General features: G+C 42.6%; 1 protein-coding gene across 6 annotated transcripts in view; it reads left to right on the forward strand.

The window, feature by feature from the left end:
• The window catches only part of RPRD2 (regulation of nuclear pre-mRNA domain containing 2), a 98464-nt gene that overhangs the window by 47039 nt on the left and 32931 nt on the right, over positions 1-18494 (forward strand). For 4 of the 6 annotated variants that reach the window (XM_053590682.1, XM_053590683.1, XM_053590678.1 and 1 more), the window contains exon 2: positions 15733-15862. In XM_053590682.1, the coding sequence (XP_053446657.1) occupies positions 15733-15862 (130 nt within the window). Of the gene's footprint in view, positions 1-5254; positions 5274-11441; positions 11742-15732; positions 15863-18494 lie in introns of those variants that run through there. The other 2 variants (XM_053590681.1, XM_053590680.1) reach the window with 2 other exon arrangements.

Below are 18494 nucleotides of genomic sequence, written 5' to 3' on the forward strand. Positions count from 1 at the left end.
GTCTTTTGACTAGTTGGGTCTTAGCTCAGCCTAACACATATGTGACCATGTGCTGATATGATCTCCTTTCATTTTCAAAGTGTCCCAGTTGGGGTGATAAATGATCGTCCTCATGTAGTGGTATATGGCACTTTTCTTTCTTTTTTTTTTTTTTTTTGTGATTTTTGGCCGGGGCTGCGTTTGAACCCACCACCTCTGGCATATGGGACCGGCGCCCTACTCCTTGAGCCACAGGCGCCGCCCTCTTTTTTTTTTTTTTTTTTTAGAGACAGAGTCTCCCTTTGTCGCCCTTGGTAGAGTGCTGTGGCATCAAACAGCTCACAGCAACCTCCAGCTCCTGGGCTTAGGCAATTCTTTTGCCTCAGCCTCCCAAGTAGCTGGACCACAGGCGCCCGCTACAAACCCTGGCTATATTTTTATTGTTGTTGCAGTTCAGCTGGGGCTGGGTTCGAACCTGCCACCTTCGATATATGGGGCCATTGCCCCACTCACTGAGCCACAGGCGCTGCCCTGCACTTTTCTTTCTAATAATTTAAGTCTTGTTACCTCTCAACAAAGCAATTAGTGATTTCAAGGAAGTTGGGAGTATTTCTCTTTTTAAAGAGAAGGTAAAGATTCTTTGAAGAAAGGTACAATTGTATTTAAATGTTTAAGTGGCTCTGCAGTTACTTGTATTAAGTGTCTGCACAAATACTTATTTGATTATAGGATATTAAAGCCACAGGGTATGTTACAGAAATTCTAATCCAAATTCGTTATTCCTTTTTTTCTTTTAAAACAGAGTTTTATTTTGTTGCCCTCAGTAGAGTACTGTTGCATCACAGCTCACAGCAACCTCAAACTCTTGGGCTGAAGCGATTTTCTTGCCTCAGCCTCCCTAGTAGCTGGGACTACAGGTACTTGCCACAACACGTGGCAAGTTTTTTTAAAGGCAAAATTTACAAAAAAATTTTTTTTTTTTTTTTTTTTTTTTTTGTGGAGACAGTCTCACTGTACCGCCCTCGGGTAGAGTACTGTGGTGTCATACGGCTCACAGCAACCGCTAACTCTTGGGCTTATGCGATTCTCTTGCCTCAGCCTCCCAAGCAGCTGGGACTACAGGTGCCCGCCACAACGCCAGGCTATTTTTCAGTTGCAGTTTGGCCGGGGCTGGGTCCGAACCCGCCACCCTCGGCATATGGGGCCGGCGCCCTACTCACTGAGCCACAGGCGCCGCCCCTAAAAAAATTTTTTTTTAGCAGGCCGGGGCTGGGTTCGAATCAACCAGCCCCAGAGCATGTGGCTGGTGCCATAACCACTGAGCTATGGATGCCCAGCCCAAATTTGTTCTTTCTTTCTTTTTTTTTTTGAGACAGTCTCACTTTGTGGCTCTTGGTTGCCTCCACAATGCCCAGCTATCTTTAGAGACTCAGTCTCACTTTGGCTCAGGCAAACCTGAGAACCTGTGAGCTCAGGCAATTCACCTGCCTCGACCTCTCAGAGTGCTAGGATTACAGGTATGAGCCACCATGCCCGGCTCTAAATTTGTTATTTCATGTGCTTTCAATTTTTATATACAGGCATTATAACTATAGTATAGACTGTTTAGAAAATGACTTCCATTTTAAAATATTCATTTACCTTTTAATATTGTATTGCATAATGGTGTATATATATTTTTCTTTCATTTGTTTTTCACTAACTATAATGCAAGCATTATCATGTTATTTATAGGCATGTACTTATCAACTACATAATGTGGATATACCTTTACTTATTATTCTCCTGTCATTATTATTATTTCCATTTTAGAGACAGGGTCTTGCTATGTTGCCCAGGCTAGATTCAAGCTCCTAGGCTTAGGTGATCCTCCCACCTCAGCCTCCTGAGTAGCTGGGACTATAGACATGTGCCACCATGCCTGGCATTCTGTTCTTGTTATTATTCTTTCTTTACATGTGGCTTCCTCTTTTTGTTTTTCCTTTCATCACCCCTGCTCCATACGTGAGGACAGAATATGAATCCTTTTCAAGGGTTACAACTCAGATCTTTTGACCATCATGCTCATACCCTTTTCATTGTACCACAATTCTTCTCTATAATTGAAAGCACATTACGCCTCGGCACCTGTAGCTCAGCCACTAGGGCAGCAGCCACATACACTGGAGCTGGCGGGTTCAAGCCCAGCTCGAGCCTGCAAAACAACAATGACAACTATGACCAAAAAATGGCAGGGTGTTGTGGCGGGCGCCTGTAGTCCCAGCTACTTGGGAGGCTGAGGCAAAAGAATCTCTTAAGCCCAAGAGTTTGAGGTTTCTGTGAGCTGTGACGCCATGGCACTCTACCCAGGGCGAAATAGTGAGACGCTGTCTTAGAAAAAAAAAAAAAAAAAGGAAAGCACATTACATATGTGTCAACTGCCTTGTTTTGGAACAAGGCAGTGTAGACACAAAATTTTAATATTAATTCAATTTGAAAAGTACTATTTTGGCCAGGGTCGGGGGAGACAGAGTTTCTGGTGCCCTGGGTAGAGTGTGAGTGCAGTGGCATCATAGCTCATAGCAACCTCAAACTCTTGGGCTCAAGTGATCCTCTTTTTTTTTTTTTTTTTTTTTTCTGAAACCGAGCCTCACTAGGTTGCCCTGGATATAGTGCCATGGCGTCACGGCTCACAGCAAACTCAAACTCTTGGGCTCCAGCAGTTCTCTTGCTTCAGCCTCCTGGGACTACAGTCACTTGCCACATTACCTGGCTATTTTTTGTTCGTTTGTTTAGCAGGCTTGGTCCGGGTTTGAACCCACCAGCCTCGGTGCATGTGGCCTGCCTGCTAACTACTGAGCTTCGGGGCACCGAGCCTCAAGTAATCTTCTTGCCTCAAGTTTTCTATTATTAGTAGGGACGGAGGGGTCTCCCTCTTGCCCAGGCTGGTCTCCAACTCCTGAGCTGAAGCAATCACCTGCCTCCTCTGCCTCCCAGAGTGCTAGGATTATAGGCGTGAGCCACCTCATGGGCCTCAAGTTAAAAATTATCTAACCCTTCTGCCCCTAAGTTAACAGTTATTTCAAGGGTACTATGATCCTCATTTTCTTATTATTAACTTATCTCCTTCTCTATGATGAGCAAAAAGAAGGCTAAGTGCTTAGCTTTTATTTATTATTAGTATTATTATTTTTTGAGACAGAGTCTCACTTGGTCACCCTTGGTACAGTGCTGTAGCATCTTCGCTCACAGCAACCTCAAACTCTTGGGCTCAAGCAGTTCTCTTGCCTCAGCCTCCCAGGTAGCTGGGACTACAGGTACCTGCCACAGTGCCTACCTGTTTTTTAGAGACAGGGTCTCGCTCTTGCTCAGGTTGGTCTTAAACTCTGAAGCTCAGGCAGTCCACCACATCCAACTAAGTGTTTAGCTTTTAGATTATTGAGCAATTGCTGTTGTGAGAACACCTTATATCTTGGTTAATTTCTGGAAGAGTCACTAGAATACTTCACCATTTTATTTAGATGAGGTCTTGGCCCTTCCTGTGCTGTACAGTTACATAAGAAGCCTGAAGAGATTATAACCAAACTGAAAATAAATTGTGTTTTCCTTCTCTTATTTATTTGTTTAATAATTATACGCATATTGGAAGGCTACTATGTGTTAGGCACAGTTCTAGGTGCTGAGAAAAAAATCCTTGTCTTTATGGAGCTTCTATTCTCTTGGCAGGGGGCGGAGTGGACAGAAAGAACATAGTATAGTATATTGGAAAATTTTTGTGTTATTTGGGAAGATAAAGCAGGGAAGGATGACGGTGTTTGTTGGCTTGATGTTGCAGTTTTCAATAAGGTGGTCAGAGAAGTGTTCACGGAGAAAGTGATATTTGGGCAAAGACTTAAAGTTGATAAGAATGAGGCTCGGCGCCCATGCCACATGCACCGAGGTTGGCAGGTTTGAACCCAGGCTGGGCCAGCCAAAACAACAATGACAACTATAACAAAAAATAGCCAGGCATTGTGGCAGGTGCCTGTAGTCCCAGCTACTTGGGAGGTTGAGGCAAGAGAATCGCTTTAGCCCAAGCGTTGAAGATTGCTGTGAGCTGTGATGCCATAGCACTTTATCTAAGGCAACAGTTCTCAACCTATGGGTCACAACCTCTTTGGGGTCGAACGAACCTTTCACAGGGGTTGCCTAAGACCATCCTACATATCAGATATTTACATTACGATTCATAACAGTAGCAAAAATTATAGTTATGAAGTAGTAAGGAAAATAATTTTATGGTTGGGGGTCACCACAACATGAGGAACTATATTAAAGAGTCACGGCATTAGGAAGGTTGAGAACCACTGACCTAGGGCGACATAGTGAGACCCTGTCTCAAAAAAAAAAAAAAAAAAAAAGAACTTGATGAAGTGAATCCATGAGAAATAAGGGAACATTTGAGCTTAAAGCAGCAATCCCCAATCTTTTTGACAGCAGGGAGCAATTTCATGGATGATAATTTTTCCATGGGCCAGGGGGTGGTTTTGCTATGAGTCTGCAATAAATTGATTTATTATGCTCTCTGGGCAGTCAAACCCCTTTACTGATGATATTTGTAACTGCTCCCCAGCGCTAGCGTCACCACCTCAGCTCCACCTCAGATCATCAGGCATTAGTCCCTCATCAGGAGGTGAAAGGTAGATTGCTGGCATGTGCAGTTACAGGCTCCTGTGAGAATCTAATGTTGCTGTTCATCTGACAGCAGAGTGCAGGTGGTGATGCAAATGGTAGGGAGCAGCTGTTAATAAGGGATGAAGCCTTGCTCGCTGGCCAGTCATCTGTTTTCTTCTGTGTGGCCCAGCTCCTAACAGGCCACAGACTTGGGTCCAGGGGTTAGGGACTACAGAGTTAAAGGACCCTGACATAAGGAGCATGCCAGGTGTGTTGTAGGCCCTGCAGAAATGGCAGGGTGGCTGTAATGGAAGGAATAATAATAAGGAAATTAAATCAGAGAAATAATACAGGCCATTGTAAGGACTTTGAACTTCATTCTTTTTTTTTTTTTTTTTTTGGTTTTTGGCCGGGGCTGGGTTTGAACCTGCCACCTCCGGCATATGGGACTGGCGTCCTACCCCTTGAGCCACAGGCGCCGCCCTGAACTTCATTCTTATTAAGGAAGTGAGCCATTATTGGAGAGAGATAAACAATGGGGTAGTGTGATGAGATTTATATTTTTTAAATGATCACTCACATGAAGCCCAGTGGGGGAGGCTACTGCAGTAATTCAACCAAAAGGTAATGGTGACCTAGAACAGAAGGCAGTGATAGAGCTGGTAAGTAGTAATTGGAGTTTTTTTGGGTTTTGTTTGTTTGTTTGTTTTTGTTTTTTTTGAGACAGAGCCTCAAGCTGCTGCCCTGGGTAGAGTGCCATGGCTCACAGCAACCTCCAACCTCCAACTCCTGGGCTCAAGCGATTCTCCTGCCTCCGCCACCCAAATAGCTGGGACTTGTGGCACCCGCCACACGCCTGGCTATTTTTTTGGTTGCAGCCATTGTTGTTTTTGGCGGGTTTGGGCTGGATTCGAACCCACCAGCTCAGGTGTGTATGGCTGGCGCCTTAGCTGCTTGAGCCACAGGCACCGAGCCAGAGTTTACGTATTTTTAACTTGTTATTTTTAAGTAATTTCAAACCTTAGAGAAGTTACAAGAGTAATATAAAGACTTCCTGTGGACTAGGTGCGGTGGCTCACGCCTGTGATCTTAACCACTCTGGGATGCTGACGCAAGTGGATTGCTTGAGCTCAGGAGTTTGAGACCAGCCTGAGCAAAAAAAGCAAGACTCGTCTCTACTAAAAACAGAAAAATAGAAGCAAGAGGATTGCTTGAGCCTGAGTTGGAAACAAAAATAACACAAAGATCTTCTGTGTACCTTTCACCCAATTCCCCAGTTATTAACATTTTACCATATTTGCCTTATCTCTCTTACTGTTCTCTCCACACACAGTTTTTCCTGAACTATTCGAGAGTATGTTGCAAATATAATGCCCTATTTTTAGTACTTTGGCATTCATTTCCTAAGAGCAAGGATGTTCTCCTTATATTGTTGTATTACTTGGGCTGCCATAACAAAATACCATAGGCTGTATGGCTTAAACAAAATTTATTTTCTCACAGTTCTAGAGGTTGCAGAGTCCACGATCAAGGTCTAGTTTGTTTCTGGTCAGGGCTCAGGGCTCTTTCCTAGCTTACCAATGGCCACCTTGCTACATCTTATGGGCTTTTGCTCAGCCTATAGATGGCCACACTTAGTACGAGGGTGGAGTGGAGTGAGAGAGCTTTACTTCTGGTGTATTTTTTGTGTGGTGGTGGTGTTTACTTTTAAAGAGACAGAGTCCACCAGCTGTGGTGGCTCACACATGTAATTCCAGCACTCTGGGAGGCTGAGGCAGGTGGATTGCCTGAGCTCAGGAGTTTGAGACTAGCTTGAGCAAGTGAGAGACCCTGTCTGAAACCCAGGGCAACTGAGTGAGACTCTGTTGCAAGAAAGAAAAAAAGAAGAGAGACAGGGTCTTGCTCTTTTGCCCAGGCTAGAGTACAATGGCACTATCATAGGTCTGCCGTCTTGAAGTCCTGGTCTCAAGTGATCCTCCTGCCTTGGCCTCCCAAAGTGCTGGAATGACAGGCATGAGCCACACTATACCTGGCCTGGTGTCTTTTTCATACAGCCCAACTATTATGTCCCCTTTTAACCTTAATTACCTCCTTATAAATCCTGTCTCCAATAGTCATATTGAGTGTTAGGGCTTCAATAATACACATATTTAAGGGTCACAATTCAGTCTACAGCAATGGTTATATTACCTCTATGTAACTACCAAACTCCAGAAATGAATATTAATACATTGAACCCACAAACTCTAGTTTTATTTTGGCAATTATCTTAGTAATAGTCTTTAAAGGTCAGGAATTATGCGTTACATTTAGTTGTCACATCTCTTTTGTTTTTGTCAGTCTGAAACAGTTTCTTAGTATTTGTTTTTTATGACCTTGACAGTTTGGAAGAGTGCAGATTAATAACTTGTAGAATATCCATAAATTTCTATTTGCTATTTCCCTGTTATTAAATTCAGATTATACAGTTTGGGGGCAGGAATAACATAGAACTGTTGCTATATTTATAGCTTTTCTTTTTTTTGAGACAGAGTTTCACTCTGTTGCCCAGGCTAGAGTGCCATGGTGTCAGCTAGCTCACAGCAACCTCAAACTCCTGGATTCAAGTGATCTTCCTACCTTAGCCTCCTGAGTAGCTGAGACTACACCCAGCTAATTTTTCTAATTTTTTAATAGAGATGGGGTCTTGCTCTTGATCAGACTGGTCCAACTCCTGAGCTCAAGAAATCCTCCTGCTTCAGCCTCCTGGGATTATAGGCCCAAGCCACTGCACTTGGCCTGCTATTATGTTCTCAACACATTATATTTGGAAGAACATAATGTCTTTCCAGTTAGTAATGATAACTTTTATAACTTGATTAAGATGATTGCCAGGGGGCGGCACCTGTGGCTCAGTCAGTAAGGCGCCGGCCCCATATACAGAGAGTGGTGGGTTTAAACCCGGCCCCGGCTGAACTGCAACCAAAAAATAGCCGGGCGTTGTGGCGGGCGCCTGTAGTCCCAGCTACTCGGGAGGCTGAGGCAGGAGAATCGCTTAAGCCCAGGAGTTGGAGGTTGCTGTGAGCTGTGTGACACCACAGCACTCTACCGAGGGCCATAAAGTGAGACTGTGTCTCTACCAAAAAAAAAAAAAAAGATGATTGCCAGGTTTCTGCAGTGTAGAGCCAATGAGTATTTTGTGGGGAAATAGTTAGAGACACTCTAAGTATCCTGTTCCTCGTTAAACTTTCTCTCACTAGCTTTGGCATCCATTGATGATTGTTGCTTGAGTCAGTATTTACTGTGATGGCTGCCAGTGCTGATTTTTAAAATTCCCTTGGCTCCTGTGGCAGGATGGTTATAGTGCCAGCCACATACCAGGGAGCCGGGTTCAAACCCAGCCCAGGTGAGCTAAACAACGGCAAATGTAACAAAAAATAGCTGGGCGTTGTGGTGGGCGCCTGTAGTCCCAGCTACTTGGAGGCTGAGGCAAGAGAATCGCTTAAGCCCAAGAGTTTGAGGTTGCTGTGAGCTGTGATGCCGTAGCACTTTACCCAGGGCAACATAGTGAGACTGTCTCAAAATAAAGAAATAAATAAAATTTCTTCATTCGTCTATGTTTTTTAGTTGGCATTTGATTGTAAGGCAGGGTTTTTCCCCTTCCCCTATTTATTATTATTCACTGTGTACTCATGGATTTTTGTTTCATTCAGTGGGCTATATTCTTTTACTGTTATTTATTTTGACACCTAGCTTGTGAGCAGAGGCAGGCGATTCAAGCTGGTATCTGTGTTCCTTTGACATCCTTCTATGAGTGCTTTTTTACTTTATGGTGCAAGATGTTTCAAATACTCTTCTTGTATTTTCTATCCTGGTGTGGAATCGGTCATTTCTCTAAGAAACCCTGGTTCTTAGAAACCAAGATCTAGGCATTGCATTTGTTTATTGCTATTGGAATGTCCTTGATTCTAGGCCTTTTTGATTGGAAAGATGTAGGAAGTATGATTGTTCTATGTATAGACATACATATATTTTCATTCATCTATGTTTTCTATATACATGTATAACTGAGTTCACATCAAGACTTCCGATTTACAATCTAACACCATAAGGTTCATTTTCTATATTTATAACTTTCTAAGTTGGTATGTATTTCAAAGGTACCATTAATGACATCTGCTGATAGTTTGAATATGGAGTGTGAAAGAGAAAAGTCAAAGATGACTCAAGATTTTTTTCTTGTAGCCACCAGAAGAAATAGAAATGCCATTTACTGAGATGTAGAAGACTATAGGAGGAGGCAGTTTGGAGAAAAAAGATAAGAAAGTCAGTTTCTGATATGTTGACTCTGAGCTGTCTGTTAGACGTCCAAGGGGAGATGTTGATGGGTGTTTAAGTCTGCAGTTCAAAGAACAGATCCAGGATGGAAATACACATTACTTCAAGAAAACAAACCAAACCAAGCAGAGTGCCTCTCACCTGTAATACTAGTATTCTGGGAGACCATGGTGGGAGGATTGCTTCAGCTCAGGAGTTCAAGACCACCCTGAGCAAGAGCCAGACCCCTCTCTTAAAAAAAAATAGAAAAATTAGCTGGGTGTGGTTGTGCACACCTGTAGATCCAGCTACTTGGGAGGCAGAAGCAGGAGGAGTGCCTAACCAGGAGTCTGAGGTTGCTCTTAGCTAGGTTGAGCCCATGGCACTTTAGCCTGGGTGACAGAGTGAGACTCTGTCTCAAAAAAAAAAAAAAAGAAAAAGAAAAAAACAAATCGAACTTTCTAGGCGAAATTAATTGTATTTATCTAATAACCTTTTATTGTGGAAGTAGCAAATATGTATTAAAGAAAATTTAGAATACAGGCAAGCAAAAGAGATTTTATCTATATCCTGATCTCTTTTATACAAATAAAGATACAATTTTCTTTTCTTTCCTTTTTTTTGAGACAGAATCTCACTATGTCGCTCGTGGTAGAATGCCGTAGTGTCACACTCTTGGGCTTAGGCGATTCTCTTGCCTCAGCCTCCCAAATATCTTGAGACTACATGCGCCTGTCACATTGCCTGGTTATTTTTTGTTGCAGTTGTCATTGTCTAGCTGGCCTGGCTGGGTTCGAACCTGCCACCCTTGGTGTATGTAGCTGGTGCTACGGGCCATTGTGCTATAGGCACTGAGCCAACAATCTTAAACTCTTGAGCTTAAGTGATTCTCTTGCCTCAGCCTCCCAAGTAACTGGGACTACAGGCGCCCACCACAACGCCTGGGTATTTTTTGGTTGTAGTTGTCATTGTTTGGCAGGCCCCGGCTGGGTTCGAACCCGCTTGTTCCAGTATGTGTGGCTGGTACCCTAGCTGCTAAGCTACTGGCACTGAGCCAAGATGCAATTTTGTTTTCGGAAACAAAATTATTCTGCAATTACTGCTTTTTTTTTTTTTTTTGCAGTTTTTGGCCGGGGTGGGTTTGAACCCGCCACCTCCAGTATATGGGGCTGGCGCCCTACTCCTTTGAGCCACAGGTGCCACCCTGTAATTACTGCATTACTGCTTTTTTATATTTAGTTGTTTGTTTGTTTATTGAGACAGAGTCTCACTTTGTCGCCCTCAGTAGGATGCTGTGGCGTTACAGCTTGCAGCAACCTTCAACTCTTGGGCTCAAATGATTCTCTTGCCTCAGCGTCAGCCTCTCAAGTAGCTGGGACTATAGATGCCCGCCACAGCGCCCCACTATTTTTAGAGACAGAGTCTCACTCTGGCTCAGGCTGGTCGGGAACTATGAGCTTAGGCAATCCACCTCCCAGAGTGCTAGGATTATAGGCGTGAGCGAGAGCGCCTGGCCAATAATTACTTTTTTAGTCAACAATTTCTTTGTTAACTCCTGTTTCATTAAATTTTCATCTTATCTGAGACCACATTCAGATTTCCTTCATTAATTCAAAAATGTCACTTATCAGCTGCCTGGTTAGTCCAAACCTATAACTAGTCAAGGAACACAAATTAATTACATCTGATGGCTGTATCATTTGAATCTTCCTTAATTGTTGATTAGACTAGGCCAGTTGTATAGAATATTTCACCTGGATTTGTTTTGTTGCTTCCTTATGGTGTTACTTCTTTTTATTATTTTTAACACTAAAATTATTTGCTGTTTTTTCTAAAACTCCCTTCTATATAAGAATCTTTTTATGACTTATTCTTGACCACAGAATAAAGACTAAAACTTTTTACCTCAATATTTAAGTCTCGCCACAGTTGGCTGTCTTTACCTGTCTTTCCATACAGACCCTCCTGGTCAGACAGAAATAAAAATGGAGAGTGGGGCAGTGCCTGTGGCTCAGTGGGTAGGGCGCCAGCCCCATATACCAAGGGTGGTGGGTTTAAACCCAGCCCCCGCCAAAATTGAAATGGGCACCTACAGTCCCAGCCACTCGGGAGGCTGAGACAAGAGAATCGGCTAAGCCCAGGAGCTGGAGTTTGGGGGTAGGGGAGCAGGCTGCCAAACAACAATAACTACAAAAAAAAAAAAATATAGCTGGGCCCCTGTAGTCCCAGCTACTTGGCAGGCTGAGGCAAGAGAATCTCTTAAGCCCAAGAGTTTGAGGTTGCTGTGAGCTGTGATTTGAGAGCACTCTACCGAGGGCAATGTAATAAAACTTTTGTCTCAAAAAAAAAGTTCACTTCATTCCATCTATTAAATGGTAGTGATAAGAGTCCTACTCAGCACTTTTGCTCATGACCTATTCTCTGGAATGTTCTACCCCTTCCTGCCTTCTTATAAAAATTTAACTTCTCTGTCAGTCATTAACTGGGCACCTCCCAGCCACTGAATTAGTCATTAAGAACATGGCAGCAGATAATAAGACAGAATCCTAGCCTTCAGAGTGCTTATATTCCAGTAGGAAGGCAGTAGGTAGGCAGTCAAGTACACACAGTTTGATAAATTCTGTAGGAACAGGGTGCACTAAAGACACAGTCTTATGGAGTCAAGGGGTGCTTCTTTGAAGATGTTACATATCAATTGAGACCTGAAGAAGGAAAGGCTTGAAAGGAGCAGCAAGACAAGGGAAGGGGGTGGAACTTATCGGAGATGAGAACGAAGTGTGATTCACTACGCTGGAGCTTTAAGGAAGATACTGGCTAAAGTTGAGGCTCAGCAGGTAGGCAAAAAACAGGTTACAGAGGACTTTGAAAAGCATTCAGTATGTACTTTCTCAATTTCCACTTCCTTTAGACATCTTTGCAAACCAACTTGTTTTATTCCTCCAGACTTTTCACAGAGCTCTGACTAGACAGTTTGCATTGAGGAGAAGTAATATTATAATAAAAAGAGTTTGAGATGTAGAGAAGTAGAAGAGATTGAGATGGTGGGACGGTCATAAGTTGACATGAATTGAATTTAGAATTTCCTATGGATGAGTGGAAAACCACTAAAAACTATTTAGGATGAGTTATAGAAGGGAAAAATTCTGAGGGGGGTGGTGAGCAGAGAGAACATGAGCCAGGGTTCTGGGAACTGTAATTCTTTAATGATGGAACGTCAGATTTTCTGGGAAAGAGATGAGACTGGAAGAGAAGACAGGAAGATCATAAAGGAGGGTGAGGTCTTGCAGCTTTTCTCACTAAGCATTGGGAAACCATTGATAACTTTGATATGAGAAATAGAAAATGTTTGTGTGCTAGAGAATAAATTTGGCAACAATATAGAGTAAATTTGAGGAGACTAAGTTTAAAGATAACCAGTTAGGAGGATGTCGTTAGTAGTGGTACAGGTGAAAAGTGCTGAAGCACAACAAAGAACAATAAAATAGGAAATAAAGAAGGGGTAAACTTGAGAATATTATTGGAGACAAAATTAGCTAGGCTTAAGAGATTTATTAAATGGGGGTGGGGAGATGAGGAAAAGTCAAAAAGAATTGCTGTGCTTGGTATGGTGGCTCATACCTGTAATCTGAGCACTTTGGGAGGTTGAGGCAGGAGGATTGCCTAAGGCCAGGGAGACCAGCTTGGGCAACAAAGAGAGACCCCATTGCTACAAAAACTAATTTTTAAAAATTAGCCAGCTGTGGTAGTATGCATCTGTAGTTTTATCTACTTGGGAGGCTGAGGGTGGGAGTATCATTTGAGGCCCAGGAGCTTGAGGTTGCTGTGAACTAGGCTGCCCCTATGGCACTCTAGCAAAAAAAGTGTGTGTGTGTGTGTGTGTGTGTGTATACAAATGTAGATATATATGTATATACACATACGCATATATATAAATAAAATTAGAGCTGAAAGTGCTAAAGAAAATAAAAATTTATAAGAAGATAAAATTTAAGTATAAGAGGCAAGGATAGTTAATGGAGTATATGGTTCCCAAAGAGTCAAGAGGAGCTAAGAAACACAGTACCCAGTGGAGGGGTTACTCTTTAATAATTAGAAGTGACACTTTTTTACTAGGTAAACTGACATGGATGATTTTAAGTATGAATTCATGTTTTGAGAGAAGATAATTCCCACATGGTGATTTCTGCTTTCCCTGTGCAGTAGCATACAAGTGTATCTTCCAACAATGAGAAGGGATACAGTAAGACAGGGGCTTGACAAGAGTGATGAAAATTTGAAATACCTGTAAGGATGCTGATTAAGGACATGTGAATGGATCATATATAGCACTGGAGGTGCATGTGAAGAAGGAGACTATGAATTTATGTGGTTTTAATTTTCTTTTTGTTTTTTTTTCTTTCTTTGTTTTTGTTTTTTTCAAACAGTCTTCTCTGTTGCCCTGGCTAGAATGCAGAGGTGTTATCATGGCGCACAGCAACCTCAAAGTCTTGGGCTTAAGTGATTCTCTTGCTTCAGCCTCCCAAGTAGCTGGGACTACAGGTGCCTGCCACAAAGCCCTGCTATTTTTTGGTTATAGTTATCATTGTTGTTTGGCAGGCCCGGACTGAGTTTGAACTCGCTAGCACTGCTGTAGGTGGCTGGCACCCTAGCTGCTGAGCTACAAGCGCTGAGCCCCAATTTTCTATTTTTAATAGAGGCGGGGTCTTGCTCTAGTTTAGGCTGGTCTGGAACTTCTGGGCTCAAGCAATCTTCCTGTATCTGCTTCCCAGACTGCTAGGATTACAGGTGTGAGTCCTGTGCCTGATCTTCTGGTATGATTTTTCTGTTTCTTTTTTTGAGACAGAGTCTCACTGTGTCATGCTGCTGAGATGTCACAACTCACAGCAACCTCCAACTCTTGGGCTTAAGTGATTTTCTTGCCTCAGCCTCCCAGGTAGCTGGGACTACAAGTGCCCATCACAACACCCGGCTATTTTTTGTTGCAGTTGTCATTGTTGTTTAGCTGGCCAGGGCTGGGTTTGAACCTGCCAGCTTTGGTGTATGTGGCTGGCATTGTAACTACTTTGCTACAGGCGCCAAGGCTGGTATGATTTTTCTTAAGCAGAATCCAGCAGCAGAAATAAAGGATGCAGTAAAGGCATTCAGTTGGGTTGATCCAAATATCGATTTTTTGTCAAGTACATGTGATAGAAGGCTGAATTGGGGTGAGGAAAGGTTTAAAAAAATGAATCAAAGACTCTGGAATTGACAGAAGAAATAGAGTGCTGGTAGAGGAATGTAGCATTAGAGAAAATAAAGAACTGAGATCTTGATGAAATTGAAAAACAAGTCTAATGGGAGTGGAAGTTTGTGGTCAGAGAATGAGATTTTAAAATGTACAACAGAGTAGTTCGTTTTCTTCTTTTTTTTTTTTTTTTTTGAGACAGAGTCTCACTATGTCACCCTCTGTAGGGTGCTGTAGCATCACAGCTCACAGCAATTTCAAACTCTTGGACTTAAGTGATTCTCTTGCCTCAGCCTCCCAAGTAGCTGGTCTACAGGCACCCGCCACAACACCCAGCTATTTTTTTGGTTGTAGTTGTAGTTGTTTGGCAGGCCCAGGCTGGATTCGAATACGCCAGCTCTGGTGTATGTGGCTGGCACCCTAGCCACTGAACCACAGGCGCCGAGCCCAATAGTTCTTTTTTTTTTTTTTTTAAGGTGTGTTTTATTTATTATTTATTTATTTATTTTGAGACAGAGTTTCACTTTGCTGCCCTTGGTAGAGTACCGTGGCATCACACAGCTCACAGCAACCTCCAGCTCTTGGGCTTAGGCGATTCTCTTGCCTCAGCCTCTCGAGTAGCTGGGACTACAGGCGACCGCCACAACACCCGGCTATTTTTTGTTGCCATTTGGCCGGGGCCAGGTTTGAACCCGCCACCCTCGGTATTTGGGGCTGGCGCCCTACTCACTGAGCCACAGGCACCGCCCCAGCCCAGTAGTTCTTGAAGGTCATTGAATTTGAGGTCATGGAACTGAGAGACTAGAAAACATGATGAATTAAAGGTATAGATGTTGAAATTGCCCAGCTTTTTTTCTTTTTTTTTAAGAGACCAAGTCTCACTTTGTCACCCTCAGCAGAGTGCCATGGCGTCATAGCTCACAGCAACTTCCAGCTCTTGGAGTTAGGCAATTCTCTTGTCTCAGCCTCCGGAGTAGCTGGGACAACAGGCACCCGCCACAAGGCCCAGCTATTTTTTTATTGTGGTTTGGCCGGGGCCAGGTTTGAGCCCACCACTGTCAGTATATGGGGCTAGCACCCTACTCACTGAGCCTCAGGCATCACCTGAAATTACCCTGCTTAATAATGATACTTGAGTTGGCTTTGCTCAAGGTTCCAGGTAGTAAATTGATTGGGCCTTGTTATGGGCCTTTGAAAAGCTTAACCTAATTATTTACATGGGATTATATTATTTTACCTAGTAATGGAACAGAGCCTCCCTTCCAGCATATGAAGAAGGGAAGACTTAGATATATCTGAGTAGTATTTGGGGTAGGAGATGGAATGGGTCTATCTATAATAATAATGCCCAGAACTTGCTGGAAGTCACATTCTGATTGTATTCCAAAGTCCATGTGTGCTCTTTCCACTAACCTTTGTGTTTTCACAACAAGTTGAGCTTGTTTAATTATGTTTATCCATCCTTCCTTCTTTGTCATTACCTCCACTGTTTACATCCATGTAAAAGAGCAGTAACAGTTTGAGAACACTGTATTTGGAATAAGTTGAACTAAGTATAAATTGACTCATTTGGTTTATTTATTGTCTTTTGTCATCTCTAGCTGCATATCCCCACCGTTTGAATCTCTTTTACCTTGCCAATGATGTCATACAGAACTGTAAGAGGAAAAATGCAATCATTTTCCGTGAATCGTTTGCTGATGTACTTCCTGAAGCAGCTGCTCTAGTGAAGTAAGTAAATTTTTATCGCTCTGTGTAATCTAACCTTAAAATATTTGGACTATTAGTTTCCCCTTTTTACCCATTACTAAGAACTGTAATAGTTGAACATATTTAAAGATCTAAGAGTATTTACCTAACTAGTTCATTGTAACTTTCCTGCTAATATATATGTTTTTTCTTTTGAAACGTCTTCCTTTTTTTTTTTTTTTTTCCAGTTGCAGCCGTCATTGTTGTTTGGCGGGCCAGGCTGGATTCAAACCTGCCAGTTCAGCTGTATGTGGCTGGCGCCAAGCCCCTTTTTCTTTTCTTTTTTTAAAGTACAACTTAATCTTTCTCCTGGTGATACTCTCTGAACATGATACGCTTCTTTCTGACTAGTGCTTCTATTTTTTTAATTGCTTTTTTATGTTTGTTTTTATTTTTTGAGATAGAGTTTGAGGTTGCTGTAAGCTTTGATGCCACGGCACTCTACCCAGGACTACAAAGTGAGACTGTCTCAAAAAAATAAAAGAATGCAAGCTCTGGAATCCCAGTGGTCAAGTGAGAGTAATAGCTTGTCTGTTAGAGATGTTGTGAAGATTAACTAGGCCAGCATATGTAAAGTACTTGCAAGGGAATGTAAAAGTGCTATAAAAATGTGCTAAGTTTCTCAAATCTCAAGCAATTTGAAAAGAAGAGCAAAATCAACTAAAGAAAGAAGTAATATAAAATAAGAACAGAAACTAATGAAATATAGAATTAGGTGCCTTGAGTAATCAAATTTATGGAGACAGAAAGTTGAATAGTATTTGCCAGGGGTTAGGGTAGGGGTCTAGAATAAGGAGTTTTTTTTTGGAGGCAGAGCCTCAAGCTATTGCCCTGGGTAGAGGGCTATGGCATCACAGCTCACAGCAACCTCCAACTCTTGGTCTTAGGCAATTCTCTTGCCTCAGCCTCCTGAGTAGCTGGGACTACAGGTGCCCACCACACGCCCGGCTATTTTTTGTTGCAGTTTGGTTGGGGCCATGTTTGAACCTGCCACCCTCGATATATGGGATTGGCACCCTCCTCACTGAGCCACAGATGCTGAATCTGTTTTTTTTTTTTTTGGAGACAGAGTCTCACTTTGTCACCCTCAGTAGAGTGCTGTGGCATCATAGCTCACAGCAACCTCAGACTCTTGGGCTTAAGCAATTCTTTTGCCTCAGCCTCTCTAGTAGTTGGGACTAAAGGTGCCTACCACAACGCTTGGCTATTTTTTATTTTTTATTTTTTTTTAGAGATGAGGTCTTGCTCTGGCTCAGCCTGGTCTTAAACCCTTGAGCTCAGGCAGTCCACCCACCTTGGCTTCCCAAGTGCTAGGATTACAAGCTTGAGACATCATGCCTGGCTAAAGAAAGACAAGGAACTCTTTCTCTCTTTTTATTTTTTTTTTTTTTTTGAGATACAGTCTCATTATGTTGTCCTCGGTAGAGTTCTGTGGCTCACAGCTCACAGCAACCTCAAACTGTTGGGCTTAAGTGATTCTCTTGCCTCAGCCTCCCAAGTAGCTAGGACTTCAGGTGCCCACCACAACACCTGGGTATTTTTTGGTTGTAGTTGTCATTGTTTGGCAATCCTGGGATGGGTTCTAACCCACCAGCTCCCATGCATGTGGCTGGCGCCCTAGCTGTTTGAGCTACAGGTGCCAAGCTGACAAACTCTTTTTTTTTTTTTTTTTTTTTTTTCATTTATATTTTTCTTGCTCCCACATCCCAAGTACTATTTGCTTTTGTTTTTTGTTTTTTTTTTTTGTGATTTTTTTTGGCCGGGGCTGGGTTTGAACCCGCCACCTCTGGCATATGGGACTGGCGCCCTACTCCTTGAGCCACAGGCGCCGCCCTAAGCTGACAAACTCTTAAGGAACAAGGTGGGGGACTTGCTCTACCAGCTATCAACATATATTATAAAACTAACATAAACTGTTTAGAAAGAAGTATGGAGAATCCTCAACTCAAAATAGACCTTCCATTTGATCCTGCAATTCCATTACTAGGCATCTACCTAGAAGAAAAAATAATTTTATCATAAGACATTTGCGCTGGATTGTTTATCCCAGCTCAGTTTACAATCGCTAAGATGTGGAAACAACCTAAATGCCCATTGACAAACGAATGCATTAACAAACTGTGGTATATATATATCATAGAATACTACTTGGCCATAAAAAGAGGTGAGCACTTTTATATCTTTTGTATTAAACTGAATGGAGTTGGAGAACATTCTCTTTAGTAAAGTATCTCAAGGATGGAAAAGCAAGGATGGCTCCCGTGGCTCAGTGGGTAGGGCGCCGGCCCCATGTACCAATGACGGCAGGTTTGAAACCAGCCCCAGCCAGCTGAAACAGCAGTGGCAACTGCAACAAAAATAGCCAGGCATTGTGACAGGCGCCTATAGTCCCAGCTACTCAGGAGGCTGAGGCAAGAGAATCGCTTAAGCCCAGGAGTTGGAGGTTGCTGTGAGCTGTGACGCCATGGCACTCTGGCAGCTTGAGACTCTACCTCAAAAAAAAAGAATGGAAAAGCAAGTGTCCAATGTATTCAATACCTCTTTCAAGCCAGTAGATAAACTCATACATGCCCACATAAAAGAAAAACTCAATTCAAGTGTGGGGGAGGGGGAT

This window comes from Nycticebus coucang, chromosome 5 (genome assembly GCF_027406575.1).
Source record: "Nycticebus coucang isolate mNycCou1 chromosome 5, mNycCou1.pri, whole genome shotgun sequence".
Lineage (NCBI taxonomy): Eukaryota > Metazoa > Chordata > Mammalia > Primates > Lorisidae > Nycticebus > Nycticebus coucang.